The 22,192-nt window shown below is 35.3% G+C and overlaps 1 protein-coding gene across 1 annotated transcript; it reads left to right on the top strand.

Annotated features, from left to right (window-relative positions):
• The first annotated feature begins 9,420 nt into the window (after positions 1-9,420).
• On the top strand, positions 9,421-20,884 carry LOC134839771 (patched domain-containing protein 3-like). The gene is made up of 8 exons (XM_063855392.1): positions 9,421-9,649; positions 10,317-10,553; positions 10,981-11,196; positions 14,738-15,141; positions 15,820-16,002; positions 19,337-19,544; positions 20,009-20,170; positions 20,460-20,884. Exons 1-8 carry the CDS (start codon positions 9,421-9,423, stop codon positions 20,882-20,884), a joined length of 2,064 nt encoding a protein of 687 aa, XP_063711462.1.
• The last annotated feature ends 1,308 nt before the right edge of the window (positions 20,885-22,192 follow it).

Raw genomic sequence — 22,192 nt, forward strand, 5'->3', positions numbered from 1 at the left:
AATATGATTTATAAATAGATAGAATAGAATAATGTATATATGAATAACGATTCCAGATTGAATGTATTGTTTTGAATAACAAGAATGTTGTAACGGCTAGATTTCACACTTAAGGCTTTCGCAAGTGACCGCTTCAGGTTCTCAAGTGACAAACGATTTGGCAAGTGAGATTTGTCCTTGAATCAATTTACTGCACTATAAGTAGATAATTAAGACATAGTTAAATAAGACATACATAAGTAAATACAATAGAATGAGGTACCGAAGGTCGCCTCATGACAGTAAGTGAAAATTGCCAACTGTTTTTTTTTCATGAACAAACTGATTGTAAAGTACCAGGGAGATTCCGAACAAAGTCTATTGCTTCACGACCAGGGGATGGATGGTGCTTGCGGGTTTGCAGGTATGCATGCTTACATTTGTTACTACAGTCGTCAGATTGGTGCGGAATTTTCGTTCTGAAAGGCCTTTTTAAAACCTAGAAGAACCAGAAGTCCCCTAAAAGCCTCGTCGCAGCTCACATTTTAGAACTTCAAAAAACTCCAGAGGGAGGACTCAACCAACTTGGAAATTGAAAAACAGAGACGGGCGCCGACTTGATCACTGGAGTTCTTGAAGAATTTACTTTATAATACGCCCAAATACAGAAAAAGCAGGAGCAAATGGTCATATCCGAGGCCGTGAAGATTCCGCATACTCCTATTTGAAAGTTGTGACAGGTAGTGTATAGAAAAACTGGAAAAACAGGAAGATATTCTTGAGAAATTCAACGGGGAGGGACAAAATTTGAGATTGCTTGGACCCTGGATCGGTTGTGCGCAATTGATCTTGAAACTGTTTCATGTCGCAAAAAAAACTATCCCATTCCAGACAGAAAATGGTACTCAGTGCTCAAAATTAGTTCAAAGTCAGAAAAACTGTTTCTCCAATTATTAGTTAAAAAGTTTAAAAAGTTTGAACCCAATCGAAAGAAGTTCAACGATGACAAACTGGAAAAAATATGGTCTAAAATTACCATCGAATCATGTACGAAATACCTTGCTCTCATTGGTTTAGCAACCTGAAATAAAAGTCTCAAAACACCTAAAATACGCTATTACCGATAAAACAGAAAGTCAGCGCTAAATTTGGACTTCATTGAAAGAATTTGAGGCATTGGAAGAAATATTGCCAAAACGCCACCAAAACAATGCCTCCTATAATTTTCAATTTAAAGTAGTGGAGCCAGAAAGAGTTTTAAGCAGTTTTAAGGGCTTCTGGAAGGTTATAGCTACGGCTCCCGGAGTTTGGGAAGCAACGCTTGGTTTCTTCATCTCTGCTTGTTATTGTTATTTCACATCCCATCCCATCCTAGCCATCTTTCATCGAAAAGTTGATCGGACTATTAAGTCCTGAAACTATTATAGCGATTGCGAACGATGTCAATTGCGAAATAAAAATTGTCCTGTTCTAACAGTACAAAATGATTAACTGACTAACTTGCCCTTAAAAGAACAAAATTAGTAGAATAACAGCAAAATAAAATAATTTTCCAGAAGAATAAAGTTTCTTTTTCATTGTTTTTGGTGTTTTTGGGCAGTTTGCTGTTTTTTGACACTTTTTCATTTCTTGGTAAGTTTTTAACAAATATCCCCGTTTTTTGGTGCGCGCTTAACTGTATTTTTGACGCGACCTTTTATCGGCCCAAACTCAAATTCGAAACACCTGGTTTAATTCAAAACACCTGTTTACAACTTATTTACGACTTCTTAGAATCTACTGATGCTTAGAATAAGTAACTAAAAAGCCAAAAAGCGAAACTATTTAAGCCATACTTCTGCTAAGATAAAAAACTAAAATGCTTAGCATTATTTTCAACCTTTTTCACTAATTTTATTCGTGCGTCATTAAAATCAGGTTGCTGAGTGATGGAAACTGCGGGCTCAAAGTAACTAGAAGACGTAAAGGAAATTTTCTTTCAAATCGAAACACCTGTTTTCAACTTATTTACGACTGTTTTTTAAATTTTAAAGGAAGTTTTTTTTGTAATCGGAAGCTAAAAACGGCAGATGATTTTATTGTGCAGTTTTACAACCAACCAATTTGTAATGAACTCAATTGGTACCACTTTTTATCACACCACAATCATTGAAAATTTACAGCAATCGCAAAAAAGGGAACTTTTCTTTTAAAAAGAATCTTAGAATAAAATATTCAATAGTTAACTTGATTAAATGGGAGAACTTGGATAAAAAAGAAAATTGAGTACCACTCAAAATTTGATAAGGGCAAAAGAGTTGAAAAAATATAAAAATTTGAAGAAAAATTGGAAGAATTCGCCCAGTGCTCAGAAAACACATGGCGTCTGAAAAAGAATCTTCAGATGAGTCTTCTGGTCTTTCTGGATACCCACTGATTAATTGTATCTGCTCATTTCTTCCCAAGTTGTGCCTCAAAAATGGTCAGTACTTAAATTCGGATTTCAAAAATCGCAATAAAAATTATCTTATGACAAAAAGCCGGTCGTTCACCCGTCACTAAAAAAACGATGAAACAATTTTTTGAAAAAAAACTTCTTAACAATGGCTACCATGCTATAGCATGTTTCATTTTGAGCGGTTCAATATAAACTGATTTAATTTAGTGCTGATTAAAATTATCCGGACGAAACCTAAAAAACTTTAATTTGGAAGCGTGTTTTTCTCATATTGGGTAAATTTTAGCAGAATTATTATGCTGAGTTACTATGGTGCAATTTGGTTTGCAATATTCGCACCCAAAATTTTACCGCAAAAACGGATCATTTTTGAATTTTTTAGCAAATCAAAAATTATGCCTGAGCTACGAAATCAATTATTGCCAAAATTAATTCAAAGCGAGCCTTTTACATAGCCCAACAATTTTTAAGGGAGATATAACCTCCAAAACAATCTATAATTTGATTTATTTTCGTTTGATAGTCAGACAATGTCTATATATGTCTATTTTACTATACACAAAACCATTTATTTTTCAGCAACAATCTTTTGCACATTTTTTGGAGATTATACCCTTCTTAAAAATTGTTGGGCTACGTACGTCTCGCTTTGATTTAATTTTGGCACTAATGAATTCTGTAGTTTTGACGGTGGGAGGCGGGCGCTTCACCCTCAGGAATTCGACCCCCTGCCGACCCAAAGGGTCCCCCTTTTGTACTATTGTGAGATGTCCATTTTTGGCTGACGCACCCCAAAGATTTTCTAAAAGCGCCATTGGCGCCAATATATACTAATTTTGAGGGGGAAGCGCGCGCCAAAAAGCGCTAATTTTGGGTCAAATTAACCAAAAGTGCCCAAAAACGCCTTTTTTGACCTGTTTTTCAAAAATTTGCCTGCAGGGTCTTTATGATGCTTTGGTGGAGCTCGAATCTGGTCGACCAAAAAAAAGGTCGACAAAATTTTTGACATTTTTTTGAAAATCCACCCTTCCCCTCTTGATAAAATCCTGGATCCAGATCTACCCTGTTGCACTGCGAAAAATTCTCAGCAGGTTTTGTGTTCAGCATTTTAACCTAAAATCTCCCCAAATTGAAACAAAAACTTCTTCTAAATAGAAAAAAAAACGTTTAAAATTTCAAGCTTTATGCGTTTCGTTATCTTTTAATTATTATTTTTTAAATTATCTTTCATTCTAAAACATTTTTTTAGATATTGACAATCAGAGTTTTCAAAAAGGCAGGTCATGTTTCTACTCCTTAATGCTTTTGCCCGAACAATCCATCTCCCGACTGTTCTACAATTACGGAAGATTTGTAGCCAGATACCCCTGGCCTGTGTTCACATCCTCCCTCCTCCTGTTTTTTCTTCTCTCTCTGGGAAACATCAGGATCAAGACTGACTTCCGAGAAATTGACATTGTCGAAGCTTTCATGGCCAGCGACACCTGGCTATCCCGTTCCAGGGCAGTGGCTTACAGTTCAACAGATGGCTTAATAGTATTTTGTATAGTAAATAATACAAAACTCTCAAATTATCGTAATCTTAAAAACATTTTAACAAGTTATAAGTAAGCACAGGTAGTGAAGCAAGGAGTTTCTCGAAGGCGAATGGCGGTTGCTTTTTTATCAAAAAATTTTCTTTTAGGTCGACCGCATATATAATCTGAGCTTTCCTGAAACCTCAGAGAGACCTAACATACAAAAAGTTTTGCACTACAACCATGCCGGCAAATAATTGGAAAAATGATTGAGCCAAAAATAGCTACCGTGGAAGTTAATGACGAACAAATTTCTCGCCCCACGACGCCCAAAATTAGTAAAACTTGAATAATTTTACAAATTGTCAGCCCAAAATGAATATCGTAAAAAATACCAAGAGTTGTTTTTTGGGTGAAGAGGATGTCAATTTCCTGAGGGGTTAAAGCATCCATTTTTTTAACATGCTACTGATTGAATAATAATTTCAGTCATTTTGAAAAATTAGGTGACATTTTTCAAAGTATCTTTTGGACTTTTCAATAATTTTATAAAAAATTTCGTTTAAAAACTTTATTTTCTTTCTGTCTATGTCTCTTTTTTATCAATTTTGTAACTAGACACTGAAATCAAGCTTGAACGTACGCGACGGCTGTCACAGAGATCAAATGCGTCAGGATTTCCCAATTGACTACGACGACTTTTTCTTCGCTCACGTAGCCGAGGTTCCCGAGATCATTTCGCTGTACGTCAAATTGGAACGTGAAACTGACAGCAGTGATTTTGGCAATGTACTAAATGCAGATGGTCTGGCGGAAATCTACTCCTTTTGTGTGACCTTGGAATCTGTGACTGTTGAGTATGATGGAAATTTGACAACCTTTCAAGATGTGTGCGCTAAATGGGATGGTAAGTTTTTTTATTGCGGCAGAACAAACAGAGCGTACAGAACATAGTTGGCGGAAGTTTTTGTGATAAAGCCTTCATCAATTTTTTAGGCATTTTGTCTAACTAACTTAGAATTTTTGTAGTTTTCAATAGAAAAAATGACACAAGTAAAAAATCGTCAGCATATTATCTAAACCTACACCCAGTGTTTCCCTATAAACAAAAATGAGAGCGTGAAAACAGTTTAAAAAAATTTAAAGCTTACAATAAAAATCTGTAAACAGTTTTGCTTTGACATATTGCATGGCTTGCTTAGTAATCAGAGCTAAAGTGTGCAGCTAAAATGTAGTACGACAGGACTAAAAGAGTGGTTATAGGATTTTCTCTGACGTTTCTAAGCGATGGTAAACTATTTGTCAGAGCGGAAAACTTCAAAGTGTTAGAAGTCAGTAGCGGTGAACATTTAGCGGTGAAAGGTTTATTTCTTGCACCGCGCATAACTGTTCAAACCATTGAAATGCGGGGATAAACTTCGTATTCGCGTGCGTTAGAGTTTTTTCTCTTTTTGTTTTCCACACAAAATCAGGCACCACACCCGCACCGAAGTTTCATGGATAAAAAACGATTACAATGGATTTTTGTTGACTAAAATGTTGTCTATATAATCGATTATCATGGCAAATTTAGACGACGTAATGGATTTTTAATCAATTTTAATCGATTATTTTCGAAAAATAAAACTCCATTAAAATTCATTTTTATAATCCCCCCACGTCCCCCCACACGTCACCCCACACGTCACCCACACGTCAGCCACACGTCACCCCACACGTCACCCACACGTCACCCACACGTCACTCACACATCACCCACACGTCACTCACACATCACCCACATGTCCCCTCCCCCCTCATACGACCCCCCACAACACCCGCCACACCGCGTCCGCCACAACAACCACCACACCACTGCAACCCGATTTGGTTTAAGCGCGGGCTTGGCGAATAACACTCAATTAAAAAAGTTACAAAAATACAAGTCTTTTTATAATTTTTTATAAACGCGATTGAAATTAGGAAAAAGTTAATTTTCGTAAGAGAACAAAATAATTAAATTAAGTTTAAAATTATTATGAAAAAATGAAAACAGCACAACGAAAGATTTTAATAGATGAATTATTTTTTTTCTGATAAAATTTTTTGAAAATAAGTTGAAGATAATCGATTATAATTGATTATAATAGATTTTATTGGATTTTTTTGCTTAATAAATAGTATCATTATAACCCATTTTTGATCGATTATAATCGGTTATTTTAATATTTTATAGAGACTGACAATGAAAATCCAATATAATCGATTATTATCCATGAAACTTCAGTGCGGGCAAAAAACAACAACAATGTTTTTAGTGATATATCACATTAAAGCACTTTCAGCTGTGATTAAAATTACTTTGAAAGGGTCAATGGAAAACTCGGTTTGATATTTTTGTAATTTAGTCTAATTTCGAAGGAGTAAAGCGATCTAGTAACGCTCGCTATATGAAAAGTTTCGGCTGAAAAAAGTTGATTTTACTAAAATGGTAAAAAATGATTTGGTGAAATTGAAAAGCTTAAACTTATTTCAAAGGCTTCATTTAGCGCTTTTTAGGCAAACAAAATTTAAAAAAATAAATTATGCGCAAAAAAAATTTGAACAAGTTTCCGATTTTTTTGAAAAAATATAAAAAATACAACTCCAATCCATGCAGAGGATTCTTATTAGCAGGATAATGAGGAGTGTAATTTTTGTCCAACTTTCTGGTATAAATTCCCAGGAACTTTTAATGTATAGGTCAACAAAACACACATGACCGTTTTTCAACTGCCCACCTATTTTTTTTTCAATTGCATTATATGTCACAATTTTTGCGGTGGCATAAAGAGTAAGTGAAGTTCATCTGCGCTTCCAACAAAAAAAACGAATTTCAGCACATTCATTTGAAATCTTTAAACTGATCTTTCCCTAATTTTTCGATTTATTTGTTCAATCCAGCTTAAATTTTGACTGCAAACACCCAGATCTTTCACAGGGTCCTTCGTAATGGAAAAGTTCTGGTCACCCAGAGTACAAGCTGGTTCACTGTTCAGTGTATGGTTTCTGCGGGGGTATGAGATGGTTTTCGTTTTATCGTACTTTTTTTTGCGAATGACCCATGATGTAACGCATTTATGTCCGTCCCTCTGTAAAGTATGCAAGTTGTAGATTGTTAATTTTGTATCATCTGCAAACATCGATGGAAAAGAGTCGGCACAAACATTCGGTAAGTCGTTATTATAAATTAAAAATGAAAAGATCCTAAAATGAACCCCTGCGTTACCCCACTAGTAATGGGAAAAAAATCTAAAAAAAAAACATTCAAGTGAAATCTCTGTAACCTGTTGAACAAATAGAATTTTATAATTTTGAGTAAGATGCCACCCATTCCAACAGTTCGCAGTTTTTGAAGAAGTATAACCTGGTCGACTCTGTCAAGAAATCAAGATACATATTAAATACCAGCAGCACTGAAATTTCATGGACAATAATAGATTATATAGAATTTGCATTGTCAATCTCTATAAAAAAACAAAAATAATCAATTATAATCGATTCTAATGGATTACAATCCATTTATTCAAATCTTTTTGTGTGTTGTTTTCATTTTTCGTAATATTATTAATTTAATTATTTTGATCTCTCGCTAAATTTAATTTTTTCCTATTTCCAATCGCGTTTAAGAAATTTTAGAAAAAGTTAACTATAGATACCACACCACACCCTCCCCCCCCCGTGTTTACCCGTACTACAGTTACCTGGCGCGGTAGGGGTGTATAGTGGGGGTTTGGTAAACGCGTGAGGAGGGGGATGTGGGTAATGTGGGGGAAATTTGTACACATGTGGGGTGGGTATATGTGGAGGGAGGGGGGGGGGGGGTACGTGGAGGGTGCGGGGCTTAGGATGTGGGAGGGACATAGAGTGGACGTGGGTGGGGGTTTGGGACGTAGCGGGGGCTTGATGGGGGTTGTGAGTAGGGATAGGGGGAGGGGGACTGAAAATTCAAAAAAAAAATTCGAAAGCAACTCCAACAACACTAAAAAGAACGTATTTCGAACGTTTTTGGGCATTTATTGAAAAATTACTAGATATTCGCCTCATCAAAATTTCTATATATTGGCCGGCCCTGGATGAACGTGTTTGTTCGAGTTTTGCAAGAAACTGCAAAAAGTACAGTAATTAGTTACAAAATTTAATCCATTTTCATGGATTTTACGTACAAAAAATAATCCATTTTATTGAAAACAAAAATGGATTATAATCAATTTTAATGGTTTGTAATGGATTTTTTTTTCAATAATAATCAATTAAAATGGATTAAAAATCTATTATATTGTCTAAATTTGCCACTATAATTGATTATACAGACAAAATTTTTTGTCGACAAATATTCATAATAATCGATTTTTATCCATGAAACTTCTTAGCGGATACGTCTTCATTTTTATCAAAGGCTTCTTTTATAAAGTTTTGATGAAGAAGTAATTTGGTGGTGGTAGATTTCTTGGGTAAAAAACTATGCTGCGAGCTATTTATGGCATGAGTAACCTCATTTTAGACTTTTTAAAAAGTAAACACTCGAAACAAAGAGAAAGCTGACAGAGACTAGCAATGGGTCGATAATTCGATACATCAGTCTTATCACCATTTTTGAACAATGATTTTATGTTAATTTTTTTCCATTGATCTGGAAAGCTTTCGTTTGCCATGATATATTTAACTAATTGTAGAGAAGGAACACTCAATGAGTTTGCGGTAGATTTTATAATTTGACCAGGGATTCTATTTGATCCAGTACATGGTTACACTATCGGCGGCATCAGAGAGAGTGAACATAAAATGTTAGTAGATGTTGGGCGATAAATCAGAAAACACAGACTCAGCTGGCTCAAAAGCAGTGCAGATGAAAATATTAAAAACTTAAAAACTTCGGCTTTAGTTCCATTTGTTGTAACATGGCCTATAATGCATGCGATGAGAATATGGATTTTCTGTTTTAAATGCATTAATGAGTTCTAATGCATTAATAAGTTAAATGCATAGATAGGTAACGAAAAGTTCTGAAATATTGTTGCACTTTTTGATGAAACCTCAGGGGTCTTCATAATCTTGGCAAAATTTCTAATAAGACTGGAGCATGGTCATATTTAAAAGCCTCTGTTTTGTCCTTCTTCGTTGCCTTTTTCTTTAGGTGAATGTGATATTCCTAGCAGCTGCTCCATGATGCAAGAGTCAATTCGTAACAATTTTACTCTTCCCTTCGTCACTCCAACGACAGAAGTTCTCATCATGACCCACAACGCCATCGTACAAAACATCTCCGTTCTCAAAGCCGACGGATCAACCAGTCGAATAAAAGTTATTACAAATGCGACACACATATTTTTGAACTGGTTTCTAAAAGTTTCAGACCGTTCGGAAAAATGGAATTTACGTGCCTTCAAAGAGTTGGACAAGTTGAGGAAAACGTTCAAAAATGCCAATTACTATTTTTTCAGCTATGCACAAAGTCGAAAAGAAGATATGGATCCAATAAAAGATGACATGCAATTATTAGCAATCGGAGGAGTGTTGCTTCTTTTTTACTGCTCTCTCGTGACTTTCAATTTGTCTTGGAAAGCAAACAGGATTTTCCTCACTTTGTCGGGACTGTTTTCGACTTTGCTGACAGTTTCGGCAGCCTTCGGCGTCATGATTGCGGCTAATATTCCCCTGGTCTCAATCTCATTGGCCATTCCATTTGTGGTCATTGGTTAGTTGCTTCGTCCTCGTAACTTATAGGCCATTTATCGGAATTATCGGCCATTTTTTAATAGTTTTTTACCTATCTTTAGAGAAAAACTGAAAGTTTCGGAAAATTTTTAATTGTCTCAAAAAGCATTCCTTAAGGCTTCAATCCAGCGCGCTTTTAGGTGAAAGGCGGGGGACTTTAATCCCCTAGCTTTCAAAATTTTCCCCCTTTGGTACTATTTTATGACAACCATTCTTGGCGGAGCAAAGAAGAACTTATTTTCAGAGGGGGCTCGTACTAAAAAAAAACATTTTTTAGGCGAAACTTTTATATACCCGGAAAGTTATCCTTGAGATGAGCAGAGACACCATAAAACTTGGATGTTTCAACGATTCCATGGCATTTCTCGCGTAACTTTATTATAGTCATTTTAATGGGTTGTTGTCCGCTGATTTGCAAAATGAAATAAATTGAATTTACGAATTCTCCCAAACACGATAAAGACTAAAAATATATTTATCGCATTTCGGAGAGCTCGTAAAATCTATCTGTCCGACCTAAGAAAAGGACAAAAAAATAAGCACATTTTTTTCGTTTTCCCAAAAAACCCAAGATATTGCCCTATTTTAGAAAGCTCAAGTTTTGTAATTATTCTCATATCAATATGACTTCATTTACCGTTTTTCAGGAATTGGGATTGATGCCAACTTGGTGATGAGCACTGAATGGGCCAACTGGTCTCCTCGGTCTAATACCCCTTCGCCCTCCGATTTCATTTGCTCTTCCTCCGAAGAAAGGATTGGGAGGACGATGGAGCGGGCCTTCATGGGGGTATCTCTCTCCCATCTCACTTCTCTCCTCGCTTTCATAGTGGGCGGATTTGTGTCCCCCTTCCCAGCTGTGAACTACCTCTGCGGATATATGAGTATGGGCTGAACTCAACTGGTTCTTCTTGTTTGTTTGAATTTCTAAACAGTCAGTGCTCCGTCGGTCAACTTGATAAAAACACAATCTCGCAAGAATCTTTAAAAGATTACTTATAACTTCAAATCGTTTTACAGGAATTTTGCAAGATCTTGTCAGATAACCATAATTTTTCAAGAATCTTTAAAAGATCAGTTATACCTTTAAAACATTAGAAGAATTTAACAAAGCATAGAAAAAGAATTTAATTTAGAGTACGATAAACTGTTTTTCTCATTAAATCCTTCTAAAAAATCGAACCCTAACATAAAAAATACTTTTTATCATTCAATATATACACCCTGAAAAACCCGAAATCAACCAATGACCCACATTATCCACGGGTCCTCGTTGCTGTAAAGCATCATGTGTGTTCTTTTTTGTTTCAGCTGTGAACATTTTGTTTGCGTGGGTGGGAGAGGGAACCTTCTTTCTATCCTGTCTCTGTCTATACGGCCGATGGGTCGATAAAGAAAGAACGTCCACTGCATCTGTGTCCGACCACAAACATCCTACATCTTCTTCTTCTTCTACTACTACTCATATCGGCGTCATGAAGAGTCGGAATACTGAGCTCGGAGGAGATAGACAAATAACCTCTCCTGGTAAGTTGTGAAAACACCATTGTTTAAAAACTATATTCGTTATCTTCTTCAAGCATTGTATGGACGGGTTACAGTGTAAGCATCCGATATGACAAACATCCCAGGCTGAGGTGTCCGACACATGATTTAATCGACACTGTCGAAAGAGGTCCAATTTTATTGAACTGGGTCGAATCATGAGTCGAACAGGGTCGAATTATGAGTCGAACAGGGTCGAATTATGAGTCGAACTGGGTCGAATCATGGTCGAACAGCATTGAATCAATGGTGGAACAAGGTCGAATCATGGGTCGTATAGGGTCGAAACATACCAGTTTTTGGTCGACAAAGTTGAATATAAATCGAGCACCTGCTGCCGCCCAGGTCAAATTGCTTTGATTCCCGGTAAATTGATTCCCGGTAAATTGATTCCCGGTAAAGTCGAACAAGGGGGTATTCTCATGGGCCAAGGACCGAAAGGGCGAAAAAGTTATGGGAGAAGGACAGAAAACAAAAGCAATCGAAAGTCACTAATTGAGATGAATCAATTGCCGATTAAAATAAAAGCAGAAACTATTTTGCTTTTTTTATAACGAAACCTTTGAAATATAAATTTTGTTCCAATTCGCAACAAATCAGTGACAATTTGAATTTTTTAAAGTTTTGCATTTTTATCACTGACGATTCAATTGAAAGCAGAAAATGTTTCCCTTTTTGTTCCCACTTTCGAAGAAAACGGAATATTTATGCTCTGTGTGGTTTTTTATTTAGTCAATTTTCGCCGATTGAAATAACAGTTTTCGACATTTTTTTAAATTTCTTTTTGAAGATATCGACTTCTTGAGCTCAAATGTAAAAATATTTTACCTCCGTTTATTTTTTGTTAATTCTGGAGGTTTGAAAATGAACAAATTGGCCATGTTCTGGACTAAATTATGCGCTCTTTGAGAAAATTATTCATATTGCTGAGAGCGTAACACGAATTATTTATGCGTGGCGAATTATCCCGCACAACAAAATCGTTTCAAATTGAATTGAGGCTAGCTAATTGGTCGTACTAATTTTGTACAACTCGAAATTTTACACTTTGATTTTGTCCATTTTGACTCACAGATTTTCGAAATTTTTTTTCCTAAGAACTATTCGATATGAATTAGGGGACAGTCGGAACATTCAGGGCTTTGTCTTGACATACGAGCAGTCTTGTTTTTATAACAAAACCTTTGAAATATAATTTTTGTTCCAATTCGCAGCAGATCAGTGACAGTTTGAAAAATTTAAAGTTTTGCATTTTTATCCTTGCCGATTCAATTGAAAGCAGAAAGTATTTAGCTTTTTGTTCCCACTTCTGAAGAAAACGGTATGCATATGCTCGGTGTGGTTTTTTTATTCAGTCAATTTTCGCCGATCGAAATCATAGTTTTCGACAATTGTTTTAAACCCTATTGAAGATATTGACTTTCTAAGTTCAAGTGTAAAAAGATACTTCAACTCCGATAGTTTTTTGTAATGTTCGGGTGGTTAGAAAATTACCAAATTGGCCATGTTCTGGACTAAATTATGCGCGCTTTAAAAAATAATTCATATTGCTGAGAGCGTAACACGAATTATTTATGCGTGGCAAATTTTCCCGCACAACAAAATTGTTCCAAATTGAATTGAGGCTAGCTAATTGGTCGTATTAATTTCGAACAACTCAAAATTTTACACTTTGATTTTGTCGATAACTTACAGATTTTCAATTTTTTCTTTTCCTTAAAAATATTCGATATGAATTAGGGGACAGTCGGAACATTCAGTGCTTTGCCCTGACATGCAAGCAGTCTTGTTTTTATAACGAAACCTTTGAGATCTAATTTTTGTTCCAATTCGCAGCCGATCAGTGACAATTTGAAAAATTTTAAAGTTTTGATTTTTTATCCTTGCCGATTCAATTAAAAGCAGAAAGTATTTAGCTTTTTGTTACCACTTTCGAAGAAAACCGTATACATATGCTCGGTGTGGTTTTTTTATTCAGTCTTCAAATTTTCGCCGATCGAAATAATAGTTTTCAACAATTATTTTAAACCCTATTGAAGATATTGACTTTCTAAGTTCAAGTGTAAAAAGATACTTCACCTCCGATAGTTTTTTGTAATGTTCGGGTGGTTAAAAAATTACCAAATTGGCCATGTTCTGGACTAACTTATGTGCGCTTCAAAAAAATTATTCATATTTCTGAGAGCGTAACACGAATCATTTATAAGTGGAGAATTTTCCCCGCATAACAAAATCGTTCCAAATTGAATTGAGGCTGGCTAATTGGTCGTATTAATTTCGTAAAACTCAAAATTTTACACTTTGATTCTGTCGAAAACTTTCAGATTTTCAATGTTTTTTTTCCTAAAAACTACTCGATATGAATTAGGGAACAGTCGGCACTTTCAGGGCTTTGCCCTGACATACGAGCTGTCTTGTTTTTATAACGAAACCTTTGAAATCTAAATTTTGTTCCAATTTGCAGCAGATCAGTGAAAATTTGAAATTTTTTTTTTTTGCATTTTGATCATTGCCGATTCAATTGAAAGCAAAAATTATTTAGCTTTTTTCATAACGAAACCTTCGAAATACAAATTTTGTTCGATATCGCCGCAAATCAGTGACAATTTGAAAGTTTCAAAGTTGTGCAATTTTCTGCCGTCTTTTTTCGGCCATTATTAACTTTAGGTCTCAGGAAATGTTTACTTTCTTCGCGATTTTCACGCTTTCTTTTCAAATTTTGGAATAAGGAATTCTGATTGGTTCGAACAAAGTCGAGCAAGGTCCGGAAAAGTCAAGCCAAGTAGAAAATGGACATCGTTCGATTTCAAAAGTCAAAAACGGACATCGTTCGACTGTTTGGGTTGAATCATGAATCGAGCGCCTCAGCCCGTGATCCGAAAAACTAAAAGTGTTGCCAGTATCCGAAAAACAGTTTTACTAAGGGCAAACATCCAAAATCTTGAAGAAAATAGGGCAAACATCCGATTTCGACCGTTCACTTTTAAGATGCTGTAGTGGTAGAAGGAAGGCGGATCGTTGGGGTCACCTTAACGTGTTACGAGCTTGCCAACAGAAGGTAGGACTCTATATGAAGATTAGAGTCGTTTATCGCCGCGGCGAACTTAAACCGAGAGTCGGCTCAGTTGGAATCGGATAATTGAACGATGTCCTGCTTTTGAAGTTCCAACGTCAGATTTTTACATTATTAATATATAAGTTTGGATGTTTGATGTATCAGATGTTTGTTCTAGACCCGTATGGATGAAGAAAGACAATGAAGGGATTCTGTTTGTCATGAAAAAATAATCCTGCCCCTTTCCTCGGCCTCAAATCCTCCCCATGGCTTCTTGGAACTTGGAAACCAACATTTTGTCAATATTTGAAGTGTTGCGTCTTGCGTCTCTTACAGTTTTCTGAACATATTTTGGAGGTGGTCTGAGAATGTTTGGCAACTGAAAATGTCAATTTCCTTCAAGTAATATTGACAAAAAAGCTCAGAAGTCAGGATTTTTTTAAATTGTTTATTGTTTCATCTTTTTAGATCTTTCCATTCAAACCCAGGAAAACGATCAGACTAACTCTGAATCAATCGCTGTCACAAATCACGACTTGAGCGTTGTAGAGTCGTACCTAATGCGAGTTCTACCGAAAATTGTCCTGAACAAATATGTCACGTGTTTTCTTTTGTTCGGCCTTGGAGCCGGGCTAGGGCTTGCAACTGTGTCGGTTTATAACATCCCGAGAGAAGAGTTGTATTCGATCTATTACAAGGACGGCTCGGCAATCGGAGAGTTCTATGATGCCAGACGACACGACTTCCCGTTTCCTGTGATCTTGCAAATTGTGTTTGACAAACAGATTGACTACTCGGATATCGAAACGCGCCATATTTTGCAAGATTTCTTCCGAGACATCAACGAGACACTTCTTTTCGAAGAGAACTCGGTATGAGATCAAAATTGAAGAAAATAGACGCGGATTCGAATTTCTAATCGATACAAGTCATTAATGTACTTCGTTAGCTGTTTGATGGACGCAAGAAATTACATTTTGTTGTTCAAAATTTTGCAGGGGCGCTAATTTTACTTGGACAAAATGGCACAATTTGTGTTCACTTGGTAGAAGTTTTTGTTTATTTGAGTGATTAGCGCAATATTTTGAATAGATTTCCTAAAATTTTGTAGCTTCATTAGGCTCAACCAATTCATAAGTCTTAACCAATAAGTAAACCAATACCCGAGCTCGAAGTTTATTCTCATTCACATCTCCCCCCTTCCCACTCCACAAGGACAAAAAATGATATTTTTCTCTTTTTTAAACAGCACTTAATTATCTGTGGTACAAACATCGGCTTTGTCGTTTTCTAAACGCGGTTAGAATTTTGAACTTCATAACCGGCCAAACAATTCAATCGTCAATCATTAAGTCTACCATTGATTAAAATATCGTATCTGATTTCTTGTATTTTTTTTTATTATAAGAACTTAAAACTGTTAGCTTTATTATAAGGCTACCAGATAAAAAGCATTGAAGCACAACCTCACGCAAAAACAAGGGACCAGTGAAAAATTCAAACCACATTAACCACTTTTTCTTGTTGGTGTTTCAATTTTGACGTTTCAGATGAACTGGTTGACTCTGTTGCTGCAGTACCTGGAGATGACTGGACAGTCTCTGCCACAGAACGACGAGGAGAGCTTCAACTCCCACGTGGACACTCTGCTTAATACTCTGCTTCCTAATGTTGAAGAATTCAAGCCAGTCAAATGGCTCAAGAATGACGTCATTTTCAATGAACACAAACAGGTAGTTGCAACAAAAAATCAACACGATGTTTTAAAAAACTAGGCTTAAATTTGCACCTGGAATTACCTTAGTTTTTCATATTTTACGGAATACTTTTTCACTATCGTGGCTACAACTGCAAATAATGATTGATTTTAATAGGTCAAAGCAGGTTCCATCAATGCAATTTTTCGAAAAAATGTTATGTTAAAAATTCTTATATATTCAATATATGTTATTATATGAATTTAATATAAAATTTTATTTGCTCTGTGATTGCGCGGATATATATATATATATATATATATATGTCAGAGAAAGTAACATCATACTTTCGAGTGCTAACATATCCAAGCAGTTAACTCACTAATGTTAGACAAGCTTCAGAAAAATAAGTGTTAGTCTTTCGATTAATCTCCGGTCAAAACAAAGATTGTAGTAAATTCAAAATTATTACATGGAAAGAAAACAAGAAATGAAACTTGTATGCTTAACCAATAGTTTTACATCAAAATTTGCAAAAAAATGACCGGCGACGAGAAAAAAAATAAAAACAAATTATGTATCAATCCCTTCGTCTATAGTTAAACAAGTCATCATTTTCCTCAAATTGACTGTAAGAAAAGTTTTCTGAGAGTGTTCGAGCTATTAATTCTAAAACTTATTGTGATTTTTGGCACAAAAATTGTTTCCAAAAAATTTGAAAATTTGTAGACGGGTAAGACGTAAAATTTGTAAAACGGGTAAGACGTAAATATATTACAAAAGTAGATGGTTGCTGTGCGAGTAGCACAAATTGTTTCGACCATTTTCATGATTTTCTTTTCAATTTAACACTGTAGTTTGTACGCGGTGTCACAAGGAATTTTTACAAAAGTGTAGAAAGTAACTGAGATGGGCAAAATCGACGCTATTTGAAAGAAGGTTTTTTGAAAATTTTCACAACAATTTTTTCAAAATTTTTTTTTCTCATAATATTGTTTAAGTAATTTTTGAAATTTTTTTGCTTAAATAGCTTAAGAAAAGTTTTCTGAATTGACTGTATAGATTTAGAAATTGTATGAAAATTGTATGACAAGCATTTTCCCACACACTTGATGTATGGAATTGTATGATAAGCATTTTCGGTGTATGGAGGTCAGCCCGGGTATATATATTTACCCTCATAGTTTCGTAATTTTAAATGATCAGACAACAAACGTTACTCTACCACTTTACTTGTTCGAACTTTGACTAAGACTTGAAGCTTTCGAAAACGTTTAAGAATCAATTAAATAACGTCAAAAAATTCAGTAAGCTATATAACTCAACCCAATCCGAATATTATTTGCGGTACCTGTTTTTGCATTGATTAAAAAAAACTAAAACACCCGCAAACCTAATTTTCCGTTCCTTTTTAAAGGGTCGGAACAAAAACGCCGCATCAAAAAAAGGGTTTGTTAAGCTTGATCGATTTGATTGCAATATCTGAATTGCGCAAAAATATTAAAAAATAACTTTATCTTATAATAACCTTAATAATCTTATCAAAAATTAATAGCTAAGAAAAAAAACAATTTTCAAGAAAATTTAACCGTTTAATTAAGTAATCATTATGAAAAAAATCTTCTGTAAAAACAAAAACTGTTAGACTCCGAGAGAAAATACTTTATACTAAGACGTTTTAAAACAAAATCAAGAAAATTTTTTTTCTTATATTGTCAAAATTTTGCTGCAAAGAATTTCCGGAAATCGGAAATCTTTCAAAAAAAGTCGATATTCTGAATGATTGCGAGTGTAATTAAGACTAAGAGAACAAAAGTTTGATTCGCTAGCTTGAAACCAAAAGACAATCCAGACTCGTACAACACTGAAAAAAACCATAGAAGAAAATCCAGAAACTTGCAAAAGTAATGACACAACACAAATTCAGTGACAAGAAAGATCCCTTCGAAATTAGACCAATTTTCTAGTTACCATCTTTCGTCAAACTTTTTGAGAAGCTCATATTCAATAAATCGAACATCCTTTTTGACAAAAAAAAGTGTTTCGTCAAAATCGGTTTGGACTTTTTTGACTTAGATCAAAATGTAGAATTATAGAATAAAGAATTTAGGTTTCACAGGAATGATCAAAACTTTTCAACCCAGTGCTCATTCTTAGATATGTGTAGAACGTTTTGATTCGTCCACTACGGTATTTGGCTTGATAAATCCGAGTTGCAGTTTCAACCAGAACGGAAAGAAGTATGTATACAACTCCAGAAAGAAATCAATACTTGGAGCAAAGTGTTTTCGCGTCCCACAGAGATAACCATCAAGATCCACTTTTGTTAATCTTAATAATGATTAAATCGGAAAAATGCAATAGTCCTCAAAAAAAATGACATGTGTCTCTATTTGGATGATACCACTATGAAAACAACTTTTTCTTCATAAGTTTATTTTTAAAACATCATGTCTTAGACAAACTTAGTTTTTGGTTAAGAAGCAATAAACTTAAACTGAACAAAAAAAACTTAACTTGCTTTTCTTATCAAATCAGTAGTTTATTCTTCTACAGATACATAAATCCAAGGCGAATAAATTGAGAAACAAAAATAATCAACCATTTCTGGATAATTATAGGTAAAATATTTGTGTTTGAAAATCACATAACATGTTATGAAACATCAATTTGCCAATATTGTGGGAATTTTGAAACTTGACCAAAAAGCATCTTTTGGCTTAAAACCACTGTTAACCTATTTTTGCAATATTCAATCCTCGTTCATGTATCAGTTGATAAAACAAAAGTGAGTTTTTTTGAAATGCTGTGAAAACTACTTATAAACACAGTTTTTTACGCAAAAGAGAAGAGAGTGAAAGTCACATTGAGTTTACAAGAAGTAATTATTTTAAAAAGTATTGGAAAGACTCAATTAAAAACACAGAGCAAGCATAAGTTGCATCAAAAGACTAGATTGCTGCAAGAAATCGTATTCATCTAAGTAGTTTGAATTTTTTGCTCGCTCATTTTAAGAGACGATAACAAGTTTTAATAACAAGGAAGGGAATTAGTACATGTCTCATTTCTTTGATAACTTTATTTAATATAATTGTGAATTCATACGAAAAGTGTTTAATTGTTAAAATATTAAAAGTCTGAAAATGCCTCCTGCAAACATTTTTCTGTAAAATTTTTTTTTCAAACTTTTTTCTGGTGAACAATCCAACTCCTCCAAATGGTATGATTTTTTTCTCTTTTTTATCGTTTTTCAGCAAGTTGAGCACTTCTTCCAAGTTTTTCCAAGGTTTCAATCTCATTAGTTGATTATAAAAAATTCAGACTGATAATGAGTTAATAATTTTTTTTAAAGAGCAACTTATGTTTCTAGATAATCAAAGCGCGTTTCTACATCACATTGACATCCTCCACCTCCGGAGCAGCGGAAGAGAGCGAGAGGATCTTGACTGCCCTCCGAGGTGTCCTGGACAGATACAGACAGTCTCTCAACCCCTACGTGTTCAATTACATTCTGACCGAGTTCGAGAGAAATGTACTCATGTTGGGAGAAGTCTGGAGCTCAATCGCCATTGTCGCAGGTTGGTTGGCCAGCAGTTTAGGAAGAGTCCGACCTGTATTTGAATGACTCAACCAGAGTCATCATTATCATTTAACTTGCAATTAGCTTAATATTTATGTTATTCGTCTGGCCAGCATTAGCTGTCATAAAAAAAAGTCGCAAAATGGGTCACTTTGGATAAGTTTGGTGTAAAAATTGGGGGGAGAGGGATGTGCCCCCCTCTCTTGGCACGCTACTGGCATCATGCTTGGGAACAGTTCAAAAACCGATTGATGATTACAAATATTAAAAACGTTTCAGGGGTCATTACGCACCAAATGGCTGCCCCAATCATGATTAATAATTGTAAAATATCTTGATTCGCCCCGATTCAAATCAAATTTTTTGTCAGTTCTTTGCAACATTCTCTGTATAACATCGATTGCAATATTTTTCTTGTGAGTACCGGCGGGTGTGCCATAGTGTTTTTTGCGTGTGATGTAGTGATGGCGATGCTGGTCTCTCTCATCTTCATCCCCTCCCTGCCCATCTACCTCCTCGTCATTTCCCTCTTCTTCTCTGCAATGCTCACTGCCATGGGCCTGATGGGACTGTGGGGACTCACTTACGCACTCTCCACATACGTGCAAATCATGCTCGGATTCGGTTAGCAGCTTCAGTCCATTTTGGATATTGATCAAAGTCCTCTAGTATTCATAATTCTTATTGACACAACAACTAATATTGCGGTAGCTGTACTCAAATTTTGAACCTATTGAGCCACATCAGAATAAGTAATTTTGACTTTTCTCCAACAGTCCATCAAACTTTTGAAATCCAAATGCTGTCGTCATTTGAAATCCAAAGAAAAATCAAAAAGTCAATAAATTTAATGCGCAAGGAATGTTCGACACCATTTTAAAATAAAATTTTTCGCCATTAAATTTTGTTCTAGGTCTGTGCATCGACTACATGGCACATATGGCACGTGGCTACATGGTGGCTGAAGGCTCAAACCCCCTCGAAAAAGTGAGACACACCCTTTCAACTGTCGGAGTCGCAATGTCGAATGCAGTCGTCACTTCAATCCTCGGAGTCGCAATGCTCAGTGCAGCGGGAAGCTTCGCCAACCGATCTTTCTTCAAGAGCATGTTTGTAATTTTCGTGAGCAGTTACATATTCGGAGTGTGGTTGTTTCCCGCTATTCTTTCGCTCATTGCGCCGATGCTCAATCGGCCGAAATCTCCTCTGGGCGAAAGAACAGCGATGACGCCTGATAGAAGTAATGTAATTCAACATTTGACAGCTGAGACGTCGGCGTGTACTACATCTGTGGCAACACCTGACATAGAAGTTCCGCCAGTACCCGAAACAAGATGATGAAAATTTCCAAACTATTAATAATTTAATATATCAAATCTTTTTGAGTAAAAATGCAATGTATGAGGACCCTAGATATGTGTCGTTAAAAATTTTGGAGCAATGATTTTTTGATGCGTACGGTTGAATTTAAGTCTCTCAGATTGTGAAGCATTTTGACAAAATACAGTGCCAATAGTGTGGTTTTTTCACGCGACTCTTTCGCTCACTGTGCCCATGCTTTCTCGATCGAAACCTTTACAAAGTAAAAAAAAAACTAAAAGGCTATTTGGAAAAAAATATCAGCCAACAAGTGATGCTGAGACCTTGGCGTGTAAAAAAGCTGTGGCAGCAACAGATACAAAATTTCAGTCTAAACCCAAAAAGATGATGAAAGTTTGTGAAATGATGATTTTCACTTCATTTGAACTGTTCAGTATTACTTCTTGTTGAAATTAAACAACATGGAGGCTTCACCCGATGAGCTGAATACAATACATATTGAAGCCCTTAAAATGATAATAACTTGCAAAACGTTTGGTTACTTTGCCTCTAAATGTTCGCGCTGAATCTTCGCCTCAACTCATATTTATTGGATTTTGGCAATTCTATATTCAAAAAGATTTTCAACGCTCCAATCTCCAGCTTCAAAATAACCGATGTTACGTTTAAATTTACTTTAGCTTTCAGTGAAGAGTTTTTTAATTGCGGCATCTAAGAAATTTAGGGCATTCATAGCTTGAAGCTCAACTATTTGATCTGGTCATTGTTTCATTCATTTTTCAGTTCTGATCTATTTTGCCTCCAGGATAATTTATCGCTGCCTAGATAGCCTTGAACACCCGTATTCAAGTCACTTTTATATCGAACTAGCAGAGAAAAAAAGAGCTTGCTTTTTCTCAATTTCTTATGCTATTTATTCGCAATTTTAAAATAAACTTCTTCTTGATCCAATATAAAAAACTCCCTACTTTTGATACTAAGACATAATTTAGTTTTTGGTTTTAACGTGTCAAATAGAATTTCTAATATCATTTTGTCAATTAATACTTGATATTTGATCAATTCCCACTCATTACGAAGCCAAACTGTGCATTTTGTGAATTTTAGGCGAATTCTGCAACAAGGACGCTCCCTTTGTTGTTTTTTTTGTTCCAACTTTCGAAGAAAATGAAATATTTATGCTCGATGTGGTTTTTTTTTATTCAGTCAATTTTCATTGAAATAATAATTTTTAACAAAAATTTTTTATACCCCATAGAAGATATCGACTTCTTAAGTTCAAGTGTAAAAAGATACTTCACTTCCGATAATTTATTATAAAATTCT

Source organism: Symsagittifera roscoffensis, chromosome 2 (genome assembly GCF_963678635.1).
Source record: "Symsagittifera roscoffensis chromosome 2, txSymRosc1.1, whole genome shotgun sequence".
Classification (NCBI taxonomy): Eukaryota; Metazoa; Xenacoelomorpha; order Acoela; family Convolutidae; genus Symsagittifera; species Symsagittifera roscoffensis.